General features: G+C 35.9%; 2 protein-coding genes across 7 annotated transcripts in view; both read left to right on the top strand.

The window, feature by feature from the left end:
* LOC138335968 (universal stress protein Sll1388-like) overlaps positions 1–26,359 on the top strand; it is an 80,469-nt gene that overhangs the window by 21,536 nt on the left and 32,574 nt on the right. For both annotated transcript variants that reach the window (XM_069285195.1, XM_069285196.1), the window contains exons 2-3: positions 2,161–2,256; positions 9,287–9,393. In XM_069285195.1, the coding sequence (XP_069141296.1) occupies positions 2,161–2,256; positions 9,287–9,393 (203 nt within the window). The remainder of the gene's footprint in view (positions 1–2,160; positions 2,257–9,286; positions 9,394–26,359) is intronic.
* Positions 23,278–26,359, top strand: part of LOC138335967 (uncharacterized) — a 33,022-nt gene continuing 29,940 nt past the window's right edge. For all 5 annotated transcript variants that reach the window (XM_069285192.1, XM_069285191.1, XM_069285193.1 and 2 more), the window contains exons 1-5: positions 23,278–23,422; positions 23,620–23,757; positions 24,192–24,271; positions 24,967–25,132; positions 25,869–26,075. In XM_069285192.1, coding sequence (XP_069141293.1) covers positions 23,382–23,422; positions 23,620–23,757; positions 24,192–24,271; positions 24,967–25,132; positions 25,869–26,075 — 632 coding nt within the window. In that variant the 5' untranslated portion in view covers positions 23,278–23,381. The remainder of the gene's footprint in view (positions 23,423–23,619; positions 23,758–24,191; positions 24,272–24,966; positions 25,133–25,868; positions 26,076–26,359) is intronic.

Genomic DNA, 26,359 nt, shown 5'->3' with positions numbered 1-26,359 from the left:
TTACAAATCATGTGAGCGATACAGGTCCTCTGGTTTTGGAAATGGGACACAACCAAAGTCTGCAGCGCAACGATTATACGTTATTTAAAGGCTAACATGAGGCAGATTTAGCAAGAAAAGAAAATATGCCAAAATAAGAAACAATTTTAGGACGAACAATCAAGAAATGAGTGAATTATCTTGGTGAATTAAGGTGAGCTTTTCCGCTCTTGCATGGAGACAACCACGAATATAACACAACAAACAATTCTAGATATCGCAAACCAAAGGCTTTCGTTACGTTGCACGCTGCTGGAAGTTTAATAACGCATGTTAACAGCACGAAATGCATGACCTTGGTTTTTTTCATTGAAACATTGGCTTTAAAACTGATGTCAAGGAAAAATAATCACATAAGTCGCTTTTAAGATATTTTAGGTCGTGCAGTGAATGCAAATTGCAAGATTACTTCAAACGAGAACCTTAACATCTTTCGAAAATCAGACATGCAGTATTCAAAATAGCACGAAACCCAGATATCTTTCGCGTGAGTGCTGGTTTCTGGTGATGGTAAAGCCAGAGAGCAAGGACATCGGTATGGGCCAAACAATTAGGAATGATGGTGATTAGTGTTTCGTTTCTATTGATTGTTTCCTGTTTGTAAGCTTAAAGGAATGACAGCTCTTTTTCTAATGAAGTTCTCTGTCCTAATTATTTGGCATTTTCCGTAAGCATTTCTTTTATTTGGTAGAAACATTGGTGAACTCACTACTCAGTATGCTGGGTTTGCGACAGCAAGTATATTACTGTCAAACCGTCCTATAAATCCACCAAAGGAACAACAAAATGCTGTCTTTTAGCCAAGTGTTCTTTATACACAGTTCAAATTATACATAAATTTGGAACACTGGAAAAGTGGTCTTATTGAGAAGGTTTTTAATACAGATGTGATCGCTAAGGCGGGTTTTACTTAACATGTATTTTAAAGTTTTTAGGTAAATTGGTAGACACACAGGAAAAATAAATGTTGACAGCTTTCTTTAGTTTACGAAAAAAAATAGTTGCGGTAGTAACTTAAAAGGATGGAATAAAATTGAGTCAGCTGTATATTATCTGTTTGACGGACAAGAGGTGACTACACATGCAGCGATGCCATTATTCTTTGTAATAACAACCGATCCCTACTGCTCGCGTCCGATTATGCTTCCGCCAGCAGAATCCATTTTGTGAAATTTGCCGGTTTCATAGCAATTCCAGGAGCGACAAAACTTGATGAACAGCGTAACAATGATCCATGGCCGCTCCCATCGGTAATGCAATGTACGTGAACATTAGCGTATGTATAGTTACGATGTGTTATTGCGTGTACATACATTGTTTGTCAGCAATAATTGGGCTGGTCGGATCACATCGATCCATGTCCGGTTGTAACAGACATTAGTATAATTGTCGATGAGTGATGCCCGGCGGTGAAGCAGAATGGGTTCAATACACCGATACAGCAATGATCCTAACTTTGAGATAAGAAATATGGTTTCCTTCAGAATGCACGTCTCGGTGCCGATACACGAGCTTGCTCAGCTTTTCCTTCAGAATCCACGCGTGATCGCCGTAGATGGCGCAGATTAGTATTTATCTTCTTATATTAGACAATGAACCGATCTCTGAAGGATTGCCTGGTGTGGTTTTATAAGTTAACAAAATACACAGTATGCAAATAAACAAACCTAATCTTTCATATACAAACACGACGTACGAATCCGTCAATAAGCCCCCTGTGCAAAAAATAAGTATATTTATATTGCGCCTTAATATGGTACTACATTGGTAAAACTCACGCAACTCAATGATACATGCTATAACAACTGTAAACTTTGGCATCATGTATACACCCCTGTGTAAGTTGTTTTGTATTGGTAGGACACCTGGTCAAACTGAATACGTAACATCAATAATACCGTGTAGTCTAGATGGTACATTCTCGCGGGACGAATTTTTCGCGATTTTATGTTGAAATTTTAGCCGTTGTTTCTTTTTTTTATTATTTTTTTTTTATTTTTCCGATTTGGCTTTCATGCTTTATTTCTCAACATTTCGGGGATCAAATTTTCGCGGTCGTATCAATGTTCCACGAAAACGCGAAAATACTCGGCTATCAATGATGTATGTTTTTTGTTTCAGGGTTTGTAGAGCACGCGTGGAAACCAGACGATAAAGTGGTTATGGTGTATTGTGTGGAACTTAGCGAAGTTTTCTCAGCATCTCAGTTCTATCATGGTAAGTGAGGTATTTGGTCGCCCAGTTGAACCATTATATTTTCCTTTTATTTTCTAAAGTCATCAGTTCATTCTAGCGGAAGTCTTGGCCTAATTTTGCTAGGTCAATTCATAATTTCTTAATATTCGTGTTGTGACATCATAGTCGCATCGATATTACGCTTTTGAACTCCACTGTCCAAATTTGGAGTTCATCAGGGTAGTGCCCTATGAGCATCCTTTTTTCTTATCCATATAATGGATTTGGAATACTTTATCTTTTCGACTTCCCAATAAATATGAGTTTCTGGGTCTTGACATTGTCTTTATCCTTCCACGATAATGGGGGGGGGGGGAGGGGGGGCTATATAACCGAGTGCTACACGTATTGGTGTTGTGTCATTTTATGTTGTATTGCGTTGTGATGTCAAAAAAAGACCATTCAATATTACAGCAGACAATTACGTTAAAATATTCCAATAAACTTATTTTTTGTACCTAAGGGTCGCGATATGACAGAAAACGACAATCCCTGCAAATGCATTCAAATAATGACCAGTTAATACAACACGAATCAAATCATTCAATTTGTCATGCAAAAGACGTTTGATTTGGAAAGGGGATGCTGGAATGTATATATTAAAAGATGATAAATGTACTGCAAAGAAATATCGTGGTTTTCCAGGTGATGTAGTTTAATTTGTTTTAATTGCTATTCTGATAAGGGAATTGAATTCCTTTTATATAACACTGGATATCACAATTGTGTGTGTAAGCTAATTTGTGGCGATCTTTTGCCTTTCACAGACAAGACACTGCACTGTACAAGCCATACGGGATGTAACTGTGCGAAAATAAATGTTCAATCTATAATCAATTTGTCCTGGAAGTTCTAACATTATTGTGTCAATCAAATCACTGTATACATGTAAACTGTTATCTAGACATGTGATATAAACTCACGGTACACGGTATAACGATTTTCCTCGTTCGTCTGGCCATTCCCTTCAGAAATTACGACAGTAATTAAATTACCCTTTTACTAAGATGTGCCGCGCTCCCTCCTTAGCCGCGATATCAGGATCCTTCGATTTACTGTAGGTCCGTGTCCCCTTCCCCTCCTCCCTCTCCTCCCTCTCCCTCCCTACCAGATGGAATATTGTCACGTGCATGTCGTCTTCTTGTAGTGTACATATGCACATCAAACGGAATTTGATCTATGCCGACATCCATTATCGTTATATCGCCGTGTGTCAGGAATTGTCAACATTTACAGATCTAAGGTTTACAGAGGAATGTAAGCACTTCTTCAGCTTAATGTTTCTAGTTTTTGAACCGATAAATGTCACTATAGTTACATCATGTGTACCATTGTCATATGGAGAGCAACATACACCAACATCACAATTAATAGTCCGAATGATTCTGACTATCTATCCGCTTTTTATATACTGACGTGGGCGGATGATAGTCAGAAGTCCCTGCTCTAGTCCAGCGACCCTCACCAGGGTCGCTTGTTTTTCAATGTTTTCTCTTTTCAGGTTTCATGTGATTTTTTGACAATTGCATAGTTCGATAGAAAAATATTTTTACACTACCTTCCATATCAATTATATGTGTAAACGACTGTTAACAAATGCAGTTCCTTATGGCACGCCGTTTTGTCATAAAATACACATAATACTTAAGGGCAAATCTTTTGACCTTAAGGGCAAAAGATTTGCCCTTAAGGTCAAATCTTTTTACCTTAAGGTCAAATCTTTTGAACTTAAGGGCAAAAACGTCGAAACTGTACATAATGGCAAAAACATTTGCCCTTAAGGGCAAAAGATTTGACCTTAAGGGCAAAAAATCGGATAGGTAACATAATGGCAAAAACGAATATTTAACATTAAGTCCAGATTTTTTAACCTTAAGATATAGTAAACACATCTTTACATAATTGCAAAACTTTTGACCTTAACGACAAATCTTTTCACCTTAAGGTTAAACATTTTATTTTTTTTGCCATTATGTGACGTCATACTTGTTGACAGACCACTAGCTGTAAATGGAATCGTCCTATGGACTGGGCATGCGCAGAAGACGATATCCGGAAACTCTTCCGCCATTTTTGAATTTAGTCAATATGGAGGCAGACGCAGTTTTGCAAGCGATTTCGAGGAACGTGATCACAGTGACAAGGCAACTTGATCAAGATAACCCTGACCGACGACACCTTGCAGCGATTATTCGGTCATCCATTACGAATCTCCGGAGAATTGCTCCATCTTTATCAGCAGATACCGTATCCGGCATAGAAGCTTCCCTGACTGAACTTCAACGTAGTATCGAAGACTCACCGGCTGCAGACAACGTACCCCAAGCAACAGCTGAAATCGTAGATTCTGGAGATACAGGTAGTTTAAGCTTATAACCATCCGTGTTTCAATATCTGCAACTTTTCGCGAAACATCTGAGTTCTATCATGACTCCTGATTCACCAACTTTAGCGTCACACTTTATTTGCACTAGGGTAGGCCAAAATTTTATTAATCAGGTTGAGTGGGGACACTCCCGTATTCCTATATGCAAGATAGTCCTGCATTTGAGTAACAGTCCTGTATTTGAGGGATAATTTTGTTACGCAAATGCAGGATTCTGTGAAAGGAAAATGGATAAAGTTATTTTAAACATATCACATTGTTATCTAAATGTTCCTCCAGTTTCTTCCGACTTCGTCATTTTCAGGCACGTTGTTTGTATATGGCTGCCAAAACCAATCTCGCGAGAATTTGAGTGACGTCAGAAAATGAAGGCTAAACATGCGTTGATGAAAAGGATTTCCCTTGACTTCCGGCGAGATTTTAATCACGTGATAACTTCAACCAATATGGACGATCTAGCCGGGAAATTTGGAAAGTCTCAAAGAAATACCACAAGTTGCACGCTGAGAGATATAATTTACTTTTTTCAACATGTCAAGGTAGTGTAAAAATAATTTTTCTATCGAACTATGCAATTGAAAAAAATCACATGAAACCTGAAAGAGAAAACATTGAAAAACTAGCGACCCTGGTGAGGGTCGCTGGACTTTTGGCGTTTTGAAAGAGCACGGACTTCTGACTATCATCCGCCCACGTCAGTATATAAAAAGCGGATAGATAGTCAGAATCATTCGGACTACACAATCAATCGCAGCATCTCGAGGAATTTCCGGTAATCTTCTGATATTTTCCGAAGATTGCCGGAAATTTCTCTGAGATGTTGAGATTAACATCACATGTTTCAACTTACAACTTGCACTTTCTATAAATATTAATTCCTTATTTTTAATCTTACATCAATACTATACACAAGTTTCGCGTCAGTGATATTACACAAGTTTCGCGTGAGTGATATTTTCACAATTTTGCGTGGTATTCTTATTGTTTCCAAAAATGTTGGTCCATAAAATATTTAGAAATTAATGAAATCTAGATCTCATTTTTAGCGAAAACGCTATATGATACATATGAATTTGATTTTATTGTAAGGTCAGAATCGCGAAAAATGCTCGCAAAAATCGGCAATAACGACAAGCAGTCATACTTTTGGAGTCGAGTATCTTTTATTGTCAATTTAATTTGACAATACGCATGTTTCTATGGTAGAATAATTGAAACCGGTCTATTGTACTACTCTTAAGGCGAACAGTTTTTGTACGTCAAGTCTTTGTAAACCGGATGTGAAAATGTCCCCAGTGTTTTAGATTGTTTGCAATTTTCTTTCACTAACAAGCTATTTTTTTCTGTGAGTCAATACCCGTGTGGATATCGGATGCAACGATCTGATGAATAAATACAGATTCCTCTAATGTGCTTTAACCTCATGTAAATTCATTTACGTTCCTTGTTTTTATCAAATTGTCTGGAAAAAATGTTTCTTATTTCTCATGCTAACGTATTCAGTCCAAATATCTATTTTCTATATCACATGTGAGTTAAAGAAGGTTCAAAATTTAAACTAATCGCCAGTCTCCAACATTGATTGATGTGGCTGAGTGTGCCCAATGGGAAATAAAGAAGAAAGGCTCCGTAATTCAGCCGGTTTAGGCTGGTATTATCAAAGATGCCCGTGTAGATACGGGTCGGAAGAAAAAACAAACAGTTGTCTTTTATTGAATAGCATTTCGTTTGAATTGGAAACATTTCCCTTGATACGCAAATTTATCTCTTGGATTTAAATATAAAATACGTATTGATTTGTCGGTTTTAAAGCTCGTGTTCACACGCTTATGCAAACAACGTCCTAACAAGGAATGCTATCCAAATATTGAAGCATGATGGGAAATCAAGCGACAAAAAGTCATAGCAACACAATGTCAGATTATCTTCATTGTTATTAAACTTGTATAAAATTCTATTACGAGTTTTCCCACCAATAATTGTAGTCTTGGGATGACAGGAGAGCACGAATATCCTACGTTCGTGTCTATAAATGTGATATCTCTTATCAGAAGTGCACTTACATATATAATCATGATGAAGTGATACTGTGATTACGTCTGTGTATTGTGCATGCCTTTTAATTGTTCCAGTGATTGTCAAAACTAATTTACTTACGCAGTGCAATGCAAAGAATCTTTGACCGACGCAGCACTTTCATATTACATACAATATGCATACAATTTCAGCGTTCATGGAGGGAAATAACAATATTTCATATCGAATTTCAATAAGGTTAAACTAAAGGCATATGCAGATGTACAAAATGTAGTGATATGCGAATCTTAATACTGTAGCCATGTCCAATACTTGACGCCATCACCACATGCACGTTAGAGGAATACATGCAGGATATGTATTGATTTCATTTTAAGAGGGTTAGAAAATGTTTGACAGCTATTACGAGGAAAGGCCAATAGGTCATCCTATTAGTTCATATGTTGTCTATAGCATTTATCTCACTTGACAATATATACTACAGACATGGTAGCTTCGCGTGTGGAATTATTCGCTTAAATTGGCATTAAAACACTCTGAGCTTATGATATGATTATTTTCATTTGACACTTTGTACCATTTTCGTGTCTAGATATATTCGAGTATATTTAAAAAAAAAAAAAAATCTCTAACAAAAACCAGAAGCAGACGATGTAGTATTTTTCTTCGGTTACAAAAATTACTTACTTTACGCCATAACCCCATTTACTATCATTGCAAAGTTTGCGCTTTTTATTTTTAGGTCAACTGGGACGAAGTCTCAAGTGACCTTTTCTAATCGCCTTTTGTCCGTCGTCGTGCGTCGTGCGTCGTATGTCCGTAAACAATTTACTTTTTCGACTTCTTCTCAAAAACCGCTAAAGCAAAATCAATGGAATTTTGCAAAAACCTACTAATGCAAAAGGCCAATCAAAATTGTGAATTTTATGGTCCCCACCCCCCACATGCTTCTTCTCCACTCACAGATGTGATGGAATCAAATACTCTTCACAGATAGAGATAGAAAGTTCTAAAGGTCCTTTACAAAAATTGTGAATTATACGATCCTGGGGTCTCAAGTTTCCCCTTGGGGAGGGGGTTAAGTTTACTATAGTTTATATAGGGAAAACTCATTTTTGAGCATTATTTGGTCATTTGTAAAAGGAAATGAGTCAAATGTTTTCAGAATTATCCCTATGAAATGGCCATTGAATCCTATTGACAAATTTTCCATGACTGACTCCCAGGGGCCTTAGGGGTGGGGCCAAAAGGGGTCAAATAAGCTAAAACTTCAAAAATCTTCTTCTGAAATTCTGGAACTGGTAGAATCAAATACTCTTCATAGATGGAAAGGTCTTAAGGTCCTTTACAAAAATTGTGAATTATATGACCCTGGGGTCTCATGTTTCCCCCTGGGGAGGGGGTCAAGTTTACTATAGTTTATATTGGGAAAACACATTTATGGATGTTATGTGCTTATTTTTCATAGGAAATTAGTCAAACTGGGTTAGAATTATTAGCCTGAGATAGCATTTTATCGTCATATCCATATTGGTCCTGGCCGACCCCCAGGGGCCTTAGGGGCGGGGCCAAAAAGGGTCAAATAGGCTGAAACTTCAAAAATTTTCTTCTGAATTCATAGATTTGATGGAACCAAATACTCTTCATGTATTGGAAGGTCTTAAGGCCCTTTACAAAAATTGTGAATTTCATGGCCCTGGGATCTCAGATTTTCCCCTGGGGAGGATTCAAAATTTACTATAGTCTATATAGGTAACACATTTATGAATGTTATGTGCTTATTTTTCATAGGAAATGAGTCAAACTGGGTTAGAATTATAAGCCTGAGATAGCATTTTATCGTCATATCCATATTGGTCCTGGCCGACCCCCAGGAGCCTTAGGGGCGGGGCCAAAAAGGGTCAAATAGGCTAAAACTTCAAAATTCTTCTTCTGAATTCACAGGTTTAATGAACAAAATAATCTCCATAGATTAAAAAGTGAAATTTATAAAATCACTGACACTGAATGACTTCTAGTTTGGTTTTGTTGTTTAACGTTAGCAAAACAAATTGGAATTTTAAGCATAAGGTTTGGTAACATAATATACTAACTAACAAAATGATAAACAAAAAATAAAAATTCTAAACGAAACTTCAACTTTAAAGTTCATTTTAATTTGTAAATATTTTTTTACAGATTTGAACCAACTTTGCAATGCTCTTTCTGTAGCAGCACTCAGGTGACCGTCAAGGCCTCTTGGGCCTCTTGTTCTTCAAATTATTTGTGCTTTTGTGCTATCAAATTAGACACATACATACACGATTAAACATCAGTTATTGTTCAAATGACGAGTACCGTTTATGCTCTGTCGGCGGTGGAGCATCTTTAAGTTCTGTCGGCGGTGGAGCATCTTTAAGTTCTGTCGGCGGTGGAGCATCTTTAAGTTCTGTCGGCGTTGGAGCATCTGTAAGTTCTGTCGGCGGTGGAGCATCTTTAAGTTCTGTCGGCGTTGGAGCATTTTTAACGAAAGCAAGATAAGCGGAAATCTTCACACCGCGAAATATTCCATTTTTACAGTAGGCCTATACTGTACATTTTCTGTTGCAGCCCCGAACCCAGCCGAAGCAGACGCTTTCCAGGCCATACTCTCTCACGAACTACACAAAGTACAGGCCAGACTGGAGGAGTTCGCCTCCTATATGAAAGAACTAAAGGTAAATAACTACGCGTGAGAATCTGAACATTTCAAATAAGTATATAGAGAATAATCCTTTGTTTTCGCGCTCAGCATTAAGGGAGTGGGACGAGTGTTATATGGCCGGGTGGGTTGTGTTGCTTGGTGTCTCTGATATACAACATGAATAGATGTACATACCACAATCTCCTAAAACACTCAACACGCCGCATGTATGGGAGACCGTCCTTTCATGACCCTGGCTGTTAATAGGACGTAGATAAAATCAACCAAACCATATATATATATATATACCATCCCGATTAATAAACGTTATACATTGTATTTCATCGAGTGAAAATTTTCATAATTATCACAATTGCGAAACACCTCACGAGAAAATGAATGTTAATTTTTCTGGTCAATTTCTGTTGGTTCTGATAATCCCAATATTTTCGTCTGGACCAGATCTGAATTTCTGTAACAATGACTTCAACGTCAAAGTTATTATTTAGAATTGGTAAAAGTATAAGGCAAAAACTAGGTGCGTCCATTACTCGCTTAAATCGATGTGCAGTGTGCTTGGTAATTGAGCATTATAGAATACGTCAGATGTCAAGAGGTGTGTGCCAAGGTGTTACCATTTGTCCATAAGTATTTAAAAGTCGTATCATCATGGGAATAAAAATATTTTATGACAAATTGATTTCAGTCCGTTATGTGCTTATTTTTTATCGTCATGTTAACGGCCAAGGTCATTTAGGACATGTGCTATTTTATGTATTTTGCATTATTGTTATGATCTACTTATGTCAGTACGAATGTTTCATACATGTGATGCTATTTTACCCATGTTGTTTAATTTTGGTATTTGGTAACCCCTATATTCTTACTTTAATATCAATGCAGTATGACCAAAGCACATATCAATTTATGTAGAATAAATGTGATAAAATGAACCAAATGATCAATATATTATCTAGGTTATATCTCAAATGAAATGTTTGGCAGTGACCAAATCCTTGCCTGTCCACATGCAATACCAGACAACATATGATTTTTTAAGATACCTGTATAAGGTATTTAAATCTTATGGATTTCTATGTGCAAAATCACCTGTGCTTATATTGTAAGATGAAGAGTTCTGTGCTATGAAATGCAATGGAACATAGCTTGCTTTAACCCCAAGTTGACTTTTTGAAGTCAAGGCATGATAAAAATGAAAGTTATCTCCCCTTACATATCATGTCAGCCTTTGGAATGTGGGTTTTTATTAACAAAAATTGTAAAGATTGATATGTTCATACATTCATTCTTATATACCTGCTACAATGCAGTATTTCTCTACTAGACAATTTCACAATGAATCTGAATATGATTTTTGTAAATATGAATTTGTTCTGTACTCTAGTACAACGCTATTGCTGATAGTGCATTCAACATCATTTTGCAGAAACTATAATTTTACTAAATAATACTAAATGAAGTTTCGTTTTTACCATACTATCCTCAAATTTTGACCTTATTTCACATAATTCTAATAAATCATTAAATGCACTCTTATTACTAATATACAGGAAGTTTACTAAACGAGACAGAGAATTCACAGATTATACACATAAATTACTTCATGATTTAACTCTCTGTAGCTACAGCCAAATTTAACACTGAATCAAGGCTCTACAGGTAATTCAATAGTATACAAATTACAAGCTCTAGTATACACCAGCATACACAAGATCAATACCAACTTATACAATAGTATTCTGGATAGTACTTTTAGTATCTCACTCAAACTGACAAATTGCTTTCTTTATCACCTTGCAGTGAAACAAGTGATTGGAAAATATTATTCAATATTTTTGAAAAATCTACCCTGAATGGAAACATTTTGTTGTACTGAATTTTCTTGAGTCAGGTACTGTCAATGTTTGTATCAGCCCAATCACATATACACTGCTTTGACTAGCTCTTGGTGACATGACATACGTGGTAGCCATTACACCTTTGGGACCAGATTCCTGTGTACCTGGGGCTGGATGTTTAATACCAAATCCAGTAACTCCTTTATAGCTCGCTCTTTGTTCTTGGCCACTCCCATACTGATCTCCATGATCTTTTGTTTCGTACTTTGATCTATTTTAGTTTCCATGTCTCCTCGGGAACCAAGAACCTAACGAGGCAAAGAAGAAATAATAAAGCTAACAATTACAGTAAATTTTGTATGAAGTTTCTTTCTTCTAATGAAACAGGTTGGCATATAAATCTGGTCAAACAATGTGTCATAGGTTTTAGTCCCGAGTGCCTAGGTAATGGCATTTGCTCTATTTTTTCATTTTAAAAATATGTATACCAGGTATGTAATTTCCAAAAGCGTACATACTATACATACAATCATGATAAAATAAAATCTTGGTTTATAAAAATTCATTTTATTCTCAGAAAAATAATTACTTAACTGTACAACACAGCAATAGTCACAATACAAAGGCTTATTTTTTTAATACACTATAATATAATGCTAATGCAAGACCTAGCCAAAGAATATTTCAGTTAAATAAAATCATTTAAATGTATGACTTACAGACTGCTCATAACGTTTATACTGTTTTTCCCTCTGGGCTTTGTAGGCATCAATTTCAGCCTGGGCCTCTTCCTTAGCTTGTTTCAACCTCCTGTTTTTACCTGTTAAGAAACAGAGAAAATCAATAAATCGTGTAGCAGTTCAATTTAGATCAAAAGTTGTCTAGCTGTAGTATAGGGCGGAAATGATTTGTGTTTAGCTGTTAACCTGTTGCATATTAATATTTTATGTGCACAAATTTGTAAAAAAAATAAAGAGATCCTAAAGGGATCATGGTGCCCACCAAAGAAATGATCTATGTCTGACAATGGAAAGAGGATCTTTTCTCTGCTATTCAAATTTTACTATCAAAATCCAAGATGATGACCAGACGGCAATATTGAAGACTTATGTCTCCTAAAATACAATATGCACAAACTAGAGCCCAAGGGGAACATACATATGAAATTTGAGACAAGATTCAATATAAGTAATGTATCAGAAATAGCACCCGGGTAACAAAACTTCAATTTCCATAATCGCACTAGATGATCAAACTAGGCACCTAGCGAGAAACCTACAAAGATGTATTTTGATCAACATCAACTGTCCAAAATCACATGATGACTGACTTGCGGCCACTTATTTGTTCTTCTGATCAGTCTCATAAATCTGCATGAAACTTTTAGGGGCAAGCCTACATTAAATTTTTAGACAGATCCCTCAGCACCTTTCTTGAGAAATAGCGGTAAACAAGCAAGTGGGTGTGACGGCATGGACTCATGGACGAACAGTCTATTTGATATCGAGGCACCAAGTTATTTGATTCATTTTGCTATTTAATGACAAAAAATTACACAATGCAATAAGGTTGATCGAGATCTTACAGCCTCATGGCATTATAAAGGATTGGCATACTGTGATATTAGTTGAAACAAAAAATTTTGACATTTGTAGGCCCTATATCAGTTTTTCTAAAAATGAGTGTGGCTGTGCTTTCATTTGTTATTGATGTACCTCACTTAATTATTGTTACATTTATTTCCGACAATCGTAATTATGTGTGATATGTAGAGTTGTAATCGTGCCAAGACGATGGCCACCTGTAGACGATAAAGTAGTGTGCTCACCATCCATTTAAAGCCACAACTAAATTTGTCGCTTGCAACTATGAATACACAGTATACTGAAAATCATCCGACCCATAATCCACACTAATGCGATATTGTGTCTCACCTAAACTGAAAAATCAATTTACCGACAATATTTAAGCTTTTTAAACGCTACTTCCTATGGCAAATGCCCTTTGTTCTTTATAGATGCCAGGAGCTTTGCAGACAATCCATCTCATAATGTAGCGGCTTGAGTCACATGGATTGTCTGCAAAATGCTCTGCATCTAGTATAAAGACCATAAGATGCCATCGGAAGATACAGTATAAAAAACACCTCTCTATTAAGACCCACTTGAGGGTCCTGAGTGAAAGTGGTCTTAATTGCGGAGGTGGTCTTAATACCGATGGTTGCATCGGATAGTAACTTCTAATCTGTAAGAACAGTAAACTCTGCAACATTATGATTTAAAAAAAATAGCTATATAAACATGTACTGTACATGTATATAACAATGTTTGTCTTATATATTACTACAGTAACATAATAGACGTTAGGTTTATTTTTATATAGTTGATTAAGCATACAAAGAATATAAAAGAAAGATATATTTGTTTTTAATTAAATAATCTAATTTAAAAAATTCAAATTTAAATTTCTAATTCATCTACTTAACATACACACTTAGATTTCCGTCCTATTCTCTTCCATATTACGGACTGACACTTGTGTTTTCTAAAATCAACTACACCGATGCCAATCTTGGTCGCGTGGGTCAGCCGGTTGACTACGGCTTTCTCTTCTACAGTTATTATAAGGAGTTCAAACTTTCTTATTCGTTTCACGTCGGTGTACACCCTTCTTGATTTAAAATTGCAATATTAACTTTTAAAGGTAAGGGTGGATTGATCTACAATTCAAATGTTTGAAAAGTATATCGAGTGTTTGTATGCGATATTTAATTGAAAGTTATTGTCAACATCAAAACAAACACATCGACACTTTATTACCGATTTTTATTTTCATACAATTCATGAACGATTACGCCTTAGAATCAACGATTGTTTATTTTACTCACACCGTGCAGATAAGGGATTTAAATACTGCGACTGTAAATTCAATTGAGAGCCCAAGTTAATGTTTGAATTAGTAAACAAAAGGATCGATTTGCTAACACGCTCTCTTTCAACTGATCCCGATTATGTGGTATAGCTTTCAACATTCCCATAAGCGCCCCACCTTAGATCGCTATAGGTCATACAGGTGTACACAAGGGCGAAACGACCCGTTACGCGCGTAATACAATACCGATCGAAAATCCACACATACACACCGTGCGTCGCTCTTGGCTAATATAACTTGGCGGGGGACCAATCACAAATATCAATCATGCTTTCTTTTTAGGTCTCTTGTATTATTCGTATGTAACGGGTAATTAATTTTGAATTTAATTGTGACCTCGATCTCCGTACCATCTCCAAACCCCGCTTAACTTCTAGTTAGTACACACGCCGACCGTTTACAGGTAAACGGTCCTCCGTCACTTGACAAGCGATTGACTGCCTCAACTGGTGAATTGTCGTAGATGAAGGGACATGGGGGCAATTAGTGTTAGGATAACTGGTCACAAGGAAAACAAGATAAAACTTGTCACAGGTGATTGGTCCGTATTTTATGGTGTCAATTACCGTTGGATCAAGTTGTCCCAGTTCAGGAGGTCACACTGCCCTTGGGCTGGTCCGTAATACGGGAAATATGCGGCACCGTGGTCCTAATAATGAGACGACCAGTACAAAGATATAGTGGGGAATACAAATAACGGACTGATAACAAGTGCCGCTTAATAGCGGGGTGGCACTCTTGAATTCCTGTGGTGGACATGAAAGGTGAGGTTTTTCACTGTAGTAAAATCCTTATTACCTTGAATTCTTTACATTATCATATCCTATTCGGGCGTATCTGTAATAAACAGGTTTAAAACTAGACGCTGGTGAAAAACGTTTATGATCGAACACGATATTATTCAAGGAGATGGATACAAGTCATTTTGAACATAAGTGATCAGTTGAACGTTTAACCACATCAAACATTAGTGACGTATCATACTAGTCAATATTGGTGTTGTCAGTTATACCCACATATACTTCACTTTGCCTTGGTTACGTATAATAAGGGGCGCAGCCCGTTGTGACACGAAGGGCAACAAAAATGCGAATCACTTCTAAGGTTAAACAAAGGATTATAAAAATATAGGAAAAAACACAAATCTTCAAAATTCTAATCCCTAATCAATGAAAGCTTTACAGTGTGCCGGCCAGCTAAATTTTTTACTATTTAACATTGTGGGGAGGTCATGTGAGGTTTTATCTTTTCGTTTTAGCGTTTATCTAGGTAGGTTTATCCGACCGGTTGCTTTGCTGCTTGGACTTTGTGACTCCTGCTTTTCTGGCTAGCTCCCCAGTTGGTATCCATGTCAGATGTTATAATTAAATATATATTTATTCTAATCGCAAATGTACGCATAAGACAGAGGATGTGCGCCGGGTCTTAAATTAAACAGATTTTATTAATTACTTTCAAATAATATTAATACTACTATGTAATCAATGTTATTATGTTCACATGTAATGAGCTAATCATAAACCAGTGCATATTTTGCAAGCCTAAAACACCTTACTGTTGATGGCAATTGAAAAGATCATAAATTTATCCATTAATTGTTCGGGTACATACCACAGGCTAACTGTCAGTCACTTCTACAGCTTGATTATGTAATTTGAGTGAAGCTGCGTGTAAAAATACAGTAAAATATGAGAAAAAATTTATATTTCCTGGAGTTGTCATAGAACTAGTGGTGAATTGCTTGCATTGATGGAAACCAATATAATCATGCCATCGAGTGCTGTTGTGACTATGCCTAGGTACTCCAACAGTTTTGTTTGGCAAATAAAAAACGGACCAGCATAATAGTCGCAGGATAGCCTAGTGCTGTAGAGTATAATGCAAATGGCCTTTTGCTATAAATGGCGGGATCGGTAAACAATTATCCGAGGGGGGGAACGCATAAGAAGCCCATCTACAAATTGATACAAATGTTTTTATAGACACCATCCTAAGGCACTAGGTGAAACATGAACAAACAAGTCAAAATCACTCTTATCACGAAAAAAATAGTTCCAAACAATCTATTTGGGGAGCTGAGAAAAGTGCAAATTTCCGTGGAAAGAGTCTCAAAGTCACACATTTTAACGTATTTTTTTTTCGTAATTATTCTTCTTGTCCATGTTTCAGAGTACTCCCCTTTTATAGTGTATATAAGCTGTAGCACTTGTATCAATTTAAAATGTCTTGTTATATGCTATATTTTGTGAGCTCCGCATTTTAAAGCAGCCATTTGCATTTACAACAAATAATGCTCCTGCGCTATTCGCTGGTCCGATTTTTGCCAAACAAAACTGTTGGTAGTACCCTGGCATAAGTCACTACTGAACACACGATAGCATGTTTAATTTTTTTTTAGAGCATCAATGCAATTCACACGAAGTTCTATGTCTTCTCCAGAAATATACATTTTTTCTCAAATATTTTACTGATACTGGGGGGGGGGGGGTTACAAGCAGCTTCACAAATTTACTTATCAAACAGTAAGACTGTACAGTGTAGCGGCAGGGTATAGGAAGCCAAACAATTAATGAAATTAGTTCTGTTCAATTGCAGCACAGTGAATGCGTCATTAGGCTTGCAAAATATCACTGGTTAAGAGCCATTAGCCAGTGAAACCCTTAATATAATAATATATAACAGCTGGACTAATTACGATGTTGTTTTTTTTCCCCTGTTATCCTATACATATGGGGTAAATGACAACTTAATTGTTTTTCGAGGTAACCAATTTAACTACTCTAATAGTTCCATCAAACACAGTGTGGTTTTTTAAAAACAGTATGGTACCATACACGTACTGTTATGGGGCCCGAGGTAATATCTCCGGGGTGTCAAACAAGTGGAATGCAAAATGAGGTACCACCCAGTTTTTACATGACCTAAATTATGTTCTTACATAAATCACCCTTGCATTTACCCATAATAACGCCGATCCAAAACGTACTGTCCTGAATCTCTTTACGTGTTCTACGCTTTCGGGAGAGGAAACGTTCTCTGCGGCCGTCGTTTTTCGGCCTTCCAACAGCTGCTGGATACCCGGTTTGACTGACTTTGTTTCCCATCTTTGACGTGAGACTTCCCTTCTACCGGACGATCAGTGTCCATGTGGGGATACACGAGAACGGAACTGATCTGGCGTTGTACCACAACGCTTAGATTATAAATACTTTTATTTATGTTGTAATGGCGACACAGCCGTTCACGATGACGTAGACCACATCGGAAGTTCACCCCAGTCGCCGATGAGCTTGAACTGAGATGAGCATGCTGTAAATTCCTGAAATATTTCTCCCATTCCACGGTGTTGCGTACCTTGCAGCCGTGATATCATTATCGACGGCGGTGTTTTTAATCATATACAGGTGAAGGACTGTTTTTCATACTCATAATAACAAAATTATCATTATTTTGGAAGCACATCAATTATTGTTCAAAGTGTGTTGCAGTAAGAAATCATGCCAGGATGCACAACTCTCACCATACTCATACTGTATTGAAGCTACTTTTTCATTGCTTTGGTGTAGTATATTCAGTGTTGTCTTTTGTCTTATAATGAATATTGATAGTGCAGCCACTGTGTACATATGTATATGCACAAAATTGTATGTTGTCAATGAAGCAGTTTTACAAAATACTTAAATTAATTTAATTTGTGTTGATCTCCCTTTCCAGGAGGAAGATTGGTGACCATGGCTTCGCCAGAAATTAGCAACTTTGATGCATTCAAAAGATTTCTTCATTTATGTACTGACGGTGCAGTGTATAAAGTCATTGGAAACTGTTGCACAGTTGAAAAAACTGTGTTTTTAACAGAGTTGCTCAATGAACACAAAGGAAAAGATATTTTGACAGAAGTGTTGAAATGTCACACAGAGAGAAAGTCAGTGAATACAGATACATTATTGTTTACTGTGGCACTATGTGCAAAGTCCACCGATAAAGACCTAAAACAGTTAGCATATCAAACGTTCCTCAAAATTTGCAAATCACCAAGGGAATTATTTCAGTTTTTAAGTTATCAAAAAACATTGACAGAAAATAGTAGAGGATGGGGTAGGTCCCTGAAAAATGCTGTCAGCCAATGGTATAATCAACAGTCACCACTGAGTTTGGCAGAAAGTGTTACACGCCAAATCAGCTACTGTGGATGGACGCATCGAGATGTATTACGGCTTGGTCATATAAAAGGGTCAAGTGATGGTAAGTGATAAAAATGTAATTTTTGATGTTTTCACTTTTAAAATTTAATTTTTTTTTATATCTGATGCCATGCAGTAGTTCTTTAAATTGGTAATTAACAAATTCTGATAGAATAACATGTATAAAAGCTCAATGAACAGGGAGTTTTGGTATAATTACAAATGTTACCTGTATTTATAATTCTATGGAAATTAACATATATACAATGTATATAATTATTTGCACAAGAGCAAAAAACTGATAGCTAAACTTGCCAAATCTTGCTTACCTCATCCTTGACCTTTACCCTTAACACTGAAGTGAAGAATTATTTAAAAAGCTTTCACTGGCAAAGTCCAGAATGATTTAAGTTTTGTTAAAATCCAGATGAAAATGATGTCAAACATCCTGCTACAATTGTAAGAAATCTAAATGTAAATGGTGAATGCATTTCATGAGTAAACCTATCAGTACGTAAGTTCCTGTGTTAAGTTTCGTGAGTTTTTTTGTTATGTTCTATATGTAATTATTACATTGAAAAACAATGCTAACTAAGCTTTCAACCAAAGAAAACTTGCCTTGCATTATGATATCAGTTGAAACTGTACTAATGGAGCTTTCCACTAATTTGCATGATTCCATCGGAGCATATATCTACATGAACACTTATGTATGTTACACACACATGCAGCAATATAGTAAAAATTAGATGTGAATGATCCGCTGAAATGATCAAAATATCCGAAGTCCAAGTACAAATCGACACAACTTTGTTTTCAATGGTGCAATTATTGCAAAGTTTGGTTATCTTCAAAATTTTGTGTTGTAAATGTAATTAACAATTGTTTCAGTTGTTGGAAAGAAATTGTTATAAAGGCAGTACACAGTGGAACCTTATGGTGAACGATATTAGAGCACACATCACATACAATATGTAGCAATTCCATAAACACAACCAATATCCTACTTTCGTTTTGCAATTTTCTATCAATAATTTTTGACCATGCATTGTATTTTTGTGTTATTTTAATGCTTATAATTAGAAAATGGAATATTGGATCAGTATTTACTTTTCAGAATATCAGTTAAACCTGTATTTAGAGGCCATCTGCATTGCTGCTGATCACATGTACAATAGGCTGCTTTAATATAGCTACACAGTTTTTGGTATTTCATTTCTTGATGAAATTAATGGATTCATTTAGTTTTGTGGAATCATATATTTACTGAGGTCTAAACAGGGCTACATGTTTCCCTTAAAATTTTAGTCACCAGATTTGTATTAACTTCTTAAGTGCATTGGCCATGACAGAAACAGCACTGAAGATATATACATATTACCCAGTGTTTTGAAGTTGTTGCTGGCTTGCGTTTTTACCTTCTTTTTTATTTTGTTTTCTTGACTGCATTATGCAATTGGTATGAGATGAATGTGAACGTAATTGTCTGTGTCTTAAGTCTAGTGTAGAAGTTGTGTGAGAAAGCTACAATGTGGGCCAGTTAGGTACTAGTCCACACCTATAGGAGCTTGTACTCAACATGACTGTCTATAGGAAAAGTTACAAAGGCCACAACTTGGGAGCTTGCACTGTGTATAACTCTGCTGGCTATACTTATGTGTATACTAGTCAGTACTCTTACATATATAAAGACTTGTTATGGAGTAGTGTTATGACTGCCTATAGGAAAATAGTCAAAATGTTCAATGTATATGTAATGAGATGTACTGGTCAACAATACATAGGACCTTGTAATGTGCTTGCTAACGGTTTATATGATCATGCATCCATTTATATGATCCTGCAGCCGGAACATGTTATGGCGGTTCCCTACATAATGAGCATAGCTAGATCTATAAGGAGTTTCATATGCAGTTTTACTAGAAATATGAAGATTTGTTAAAATATCTAAAATAAAGAAATACTAGTCAAGTGAATTTTTATGCAATTTGAAGAATATTTGTTTTGTTTTTAAGTAGATACAGACGCATTGTTGATGATATATAGATCGGTTAAGCTAACTAGCCATTCAGTTTCGTTAAGCTGGATGAGAGGCCCGAGCGTAGCATCCAGTACCAGTTTACCTGTGGATTTGGCGACAGTACTCGAGTCTAAAAATAGCCACGTTGTGTCGGTAGAGTGTTAGCGTTTATCGCTACACGGTACAGAATTTCTCGCTGTGTTACAAATCAATCGATTGACGGTAAGGAACTTCATAATATTTATCATTCGCAGTTGGGGTGGACCGGGTGTAACCATTGGGCACGGCGGCCCTATGTACCACATGCACAGGCCCCAAGTGTTTAAGATGTCCCAATTTAACATATAATTACAAGCTCTGCACTTCTAGTTAAGAATTTGAACTCACATGGGGCAGTAGATCCAAATTTGAACTCATGACCCAGAAGTGGAGGCTAGGGCTTGTGATACCATATTATGACATCTTAACCAAACAGCCACCGAGGCCCCATGTGCCACATGCATGGGCCCCAAGTTTTTCAGATGTCTTGACATATAACCACAAGCTCTGCATTTCTTGTTGAGAGTTTGAACTCATATGGGGGCTGGGGCAGTAGCCAGATGGTGACTTTAAGTCAGTGGTTTGTCTCTGAGTACTCTGGCTTTCCTCCGCTTCTTAAACTTGGCACATTCTGTGAAACTATGTTGAACTCTATGCTAGTGCATGCATGCTCTGGCTATCTACATTTTTTAACAGAAAAAAGCTCACTGGACATTTAATAAAGTTTTTACCTTTATATTGATGTTTATGCATCAATCTCATATAAAGAAATTGAATACAATGGAAGCATGAATATCATGTGACTATCTCCCACACTCCTTCATACCTTAATAAGGTTTGACATAAATGAGCTAGGTCATATATGCATGTTGACCAGTTGATCGGTAGTTTGATACCTGACCACCATTAGAGCTTTATATGATAAATCCAGTACACTTGCATGGTATGGCTTCTTTGTCCTGTCATTCAGATCTGATGAAGATCTAGATTTAATTATTGAATAGCTTTGCAAGAATTTTGATAAGAGGATTCAAATTTCTATTTGAAAATGAGTTTTGTTTTAATTAGCTATCTTGTGGAATATTGATTTATTTGGTATAAGTGTGCAGTGCCAGAGATATGGGTCCTCAGATCGTGTTGTAACATTTTAATTGTGTGAGCTTCACAATAACTGTTGTAACTTGTAAACATGTTTTACTGGGAGCATACTGCCTAGTTGATTCGACATGTATACAACTGATGTGTCAGACTCGAGCTCTCAGATTGGTAGGTCCAACACATGTACTTCATAAAACCAGGGAGGTATTAGCTCAAGGAGCTATATATACACAGATATCTGCTTAATTCTACTGTAGTATATACCACAGGGTCACTGTCTTGTTTGGTGCTGTTAATGCATTTTAATATGTAAGAATTATATAAGTAATATACAAATGGTTTTTACAACTAAAGCCCATACTGTGTACGGTCAGTAATGGGTAATGATCAGTTTGAGGTTATCTTCAGTTTTTTTCCCCTTCTTACCCAATATCAGCACCATATATATTCATCCTCACCAAACAGTGAAAGAAGTAGGTCATTGTGACTTGTACATGTGTTAAATTGTGATCAATGATCACATGTTTTTAAGCACAGTAGAAGCCAATATAGATCCTGTATATGCCTGTTGAGGTACATCAGAGAAATGTAGTTCCCATTGGATATTCACTTGCTGAAATAAGTGGCTGCTGATATTCTTGGGTGCAGATTTGATATCTTAATTAAAAGAATTTCAACAACACCAAGAAATTTATATTAATAAATAGTCATATAGTAATTAGTTAAGAATCTTCAAAAGGCTGAGTATCTGTATAAATGTATATGTACAATTCATAGATCCAAAATTCTATACTGTTTATGTATACAAACATAATTACATAACTTCAGGTTCATATAGAAATATTGACCTTACTCGAATAATTTAAGTTTGGTGCTATCTGTATATAAAATCAAATCTACAAAAGTTGTAATAAAATGTCAGATATATATATATATATATATATATTTGTATTTGTTTTCTTCCATTTTCAGTAATGAGGAACCTGTTGTACCCCAAGTATGAATACAGACTTCTAACCTATATAGTTTATGCCAAAAAGTATAACTGCTACTTCGCCTTGTCCAAAGATTTCTCATTAAAGGTATGAATGTTATTGTCGAAAAAAGATAGTCAATGAGATGCTGTAGAAAATTGTAAAATAAATGTTGAATAGTATAATTTTTTTTAAACATTACATTAGGGAATAATGTATTCAATTGGTTATGAAGATATTTAATGATGATGATGAACATGTATAAATGATCATGGTGTCATCCCGCACCTGATCGAAGCATAAGAATTAAGTCAATGTCAATACAAACTGTAAATATTTTATCAAGAACAACTTCGACCATATCTCAAATATATTGTTGATAAACATTCATGCAGGTCATGAACAGAGATTTTGATGAGACCTGTCACGTCAGTGCTGGATTAAGGTCAGTATTGTTCATGGTGTTCAACTCGGTGACAGATGAGCTCATTACTGGTGGAGTCGACGGAACTAAGGCAAGTAAAGGTCTATTTCAAATGACAAGAATTTCTAAAATAGTTGTCATATTTTTGTGCTAATTTTTCTCTATTCATTTGTGGCATTATCAAAAGTTGAAATTATTTTCTATTTGGTTAATGATGAAATTTGAATTGATGTATTGTTAATAGAATGTTAGATAATTGTATTTCATTTGTTAAGTAGCAAAGTCAAAATGTGTATACATTGTAATCTTATATGTTAAAGATGATATCTGAGTCAATTTATTACCAAAACAGTCAGAAAGAGAAGTACATGTACTACAATGTCTTTAACTCATAATAAGTCTTTGTTAGCAATTATGATTAAGTATATTTTGTTTGATGTAATGCCCCTCAAAACAACAGATTTGGTCATTTCGTCAAGTGGCTGGAAGTGCTTTTATGGAGCTGAAACCCTTAGCTAACTATGAGCTTCACTTAGAGTAAGTAGAACACTTTGATTTCAATAATTAGTATTGCAACTATGTATGCATTGCAGATTTAATCACAGTGATTTATAGGTAACTGTACATTTACATGTATTAAACTATACAGATACATTCTATTTGTATAATTGAAATCTGTAATCCACACATAATGGGAATAATACAAGCTTGGTGATACTATAATTCTCCTTCAGGAAAACCCTTGAGAATGTTGGAGGAAGCTGGGTTAAGAAAGTAGAATTGGACCACCATCTCCAGCACTTGTACTTCTGTTCTGACACCGACCTTCAAGTCTACAACCTCCAGGGGAAACGACTTTTCAAATATGAAAAGTATGTTTACTTTTAGTAGTACCACATGTGACAACTATTACTGAAACAGTATTGTTAAATACGATTTGAAATTTATTAATTCTAAACCACATAATTATATAATCAGGAATACTTAATTGTAGAAGACCATGATCAATTGCACTACACTCTGCTATGCTTATAAGTGTAGCAGAGCGTATAACATAGTGCGATCAACTGCGGATCTCAGATGATGGAAATACAAGAGATTTATTGCTTCCCAAATCTGTCACGTTTCAAGCAAAAGTTATTATGATACTTTGGAATAATGGAAAGAAAAATCCAGTCTGTTTTATATATTTAAAAAAAAAAATATCCGGTCTCATTTTGCGAGCACAGATTGATAATTTATTGTTTTCCTTTGTATTTACGAAATATTATAGAATCACAAAATAAGCTATGTTATATTCGTACAGGGCCCATACCATGTCTATCACCGGCTGTGTTTACTCTCAAAGTGCCAAAGTTCTCATCACATCCTCAGTCGACTGTGAAGGTAATTCATTTATCAAGTCATTGTTACTGTAAACCAACTTTCTCTCACAGTGCAATTAATTTTCGCAAATTTCATGATCCAAATAAATTCATGAAAGTTTATCTATGCGATCTTTCATCTACATCATTTATACAAATTGGAATTTCTAGTCAATTTATAATATCCACGAATCTTCACCAATTTGTTTTGAAATGAAAATATTGGCTTTCAGTATATAAAGTGGATATTTATAGTGTAAGTCATGTGAACTTCTTGTTGAGAAGACACATTTTTTACAGTAAAAAATACATTGTGTTAAAACCAATACAATAAATACCATGCTCTATTAACAGCTTGGGTTATTTAAAGACAGCAAACGACCCTACAAAGAGTTATTGATAGCATGTTAAGCCTTAAATATTCTAAACAATCTTAGATTTCCTGCTTAACATATAGGGCATATTATGTTCATTTTTAATGTCATATGTGTCTTATTTAAACTATGAAAACGACATCTTGTGTGAATTTGAAGTTTAAGTGAAGATAATAATTGATCTTAGCGTGATGATGTTGATACATAATGTATGTTGAAAATTGACCTTTGGAATTTTTATATTAAAACGTATCAATGATAAGTGTGTTACTAATGAACTGTTAGTATTTCTATGTTAAATCAACAGTATTATTAGATCCAACATCACATTTTTGATCCACAGTAAAGGTATGGAGCCTTATGGGAGGGCTGGTACACTCGTTTCGTGGTCACTCACGAGCTGTAACAAATCTATTACTTCATCCCGATTCCTCATCCCTCATTATCACGGCCTCACTGGACGGGTCAATCAGGATGTGGTCACTGGACACCATGGAGCTCGTCTACAAGTATGTAGTATAAGAAAACATATGAACAGTAAGTTAATGTGTTCTTTTAAATGACTCCACATCTTTAAGGGAATTTTTTAATGAAAAGACTAGCCTGGTCAAACACTGGTGTTTCACTAACAGTGATTATATTTGTTTGATTGGTTGACAATCTAATTAAATTTAGACTTGTAATTCTGCTCCACTATGATACTCTACGTTACACTCCAATACAAGATCTAACAGAGCCCCGTTAGAGGTCACTTCAGCATGACCCCTATGGTTAGCCAATCAGCGTGTCGCCTATGAAATCTTCAGTGTAGTATAAATGGCTGTAAGCTACTTAAAGTATGTCCCGAGATATTCCAATTCTAGGCCAGGGGTCATGCTGAGGTGACCCCGAATGGGGTGTTGTTAGGTCTGGTAATGGAGCGTAACATAGAGAATTGATAAGTGGAGCAGAATTACAAGCTTATTTAATTAGATTGATTTGTTGATGACTAAAGCATATTCATGCATGTTTTTATATATGCCATGCAACTGCAACACCCTCACATTCAAAGACTAAACATGAATGCCAAATAAAAAAAAATAATATACTCTGTATATGCAGTTAAATACATCTGTAGAGCAAAAATGGATCTGATTTATGTTCAGTTCTGTGATTGATTATATCATTTGTACAGAAGACATAATAAAGGGTTCTATAATTGCTTTTATAAAATCTTTACTTGTATGATCTTGATTTCCTTTTCAGTATAACAGTGTCGTCAGACGGAGTTCTGTGGATGGGTCTGACAGATGATAACATCCTATACATCAGTACGTGTCGTAACATCACACTCTGGTCACTGAACCAGTTCTACAGTTTCTGGGCACTCAGTAGGAACCGTGTCACAAACCTCTCACTTACCGGTCACGAGGGTAAAACCACTCGAGTCGTATCTCTGGGCGACGATAGCAGGTGAGATGATCTCCCCTTAGCAAGTAAATTATCTCTTCATAACATATGATTATCGCTTCATAACACGTAAGATTATCTCCTCTTAGCAATTAACTTATTTGTTTAGGACATGTAAAATCACTTCTGTTGAGTAGTAAAGAGCATCTCCCCTTGGGAGTAAATATCTTATTCCCAAATAAGATTATCTCCCTTAAAAAAACAGATTGTCCCCTCTTGCTTTTTATGAATATCTCCCATTACCAAGAAAACATCTCTTCCTGCAGTAGGAAAAAATATCTCATCGA

The sequence above is a fragment of the Argopecten irradians genome, chromosome 12 (genome assembly GCF_041381155.1).
Source record: "Argopecten irradians isolate NY chromosome 12, Ai_NY, whole genome shotgun sequence".
Lineage (NCBI taxonomy): Eukaryota > Metazoa > Mollusca > Bivalvia > Pectinida > Pectinidae > Argopecten > Argopecten irradians.
This window is presented reverse-complemented; position numbering and strand designations above follow the sequence as displayed.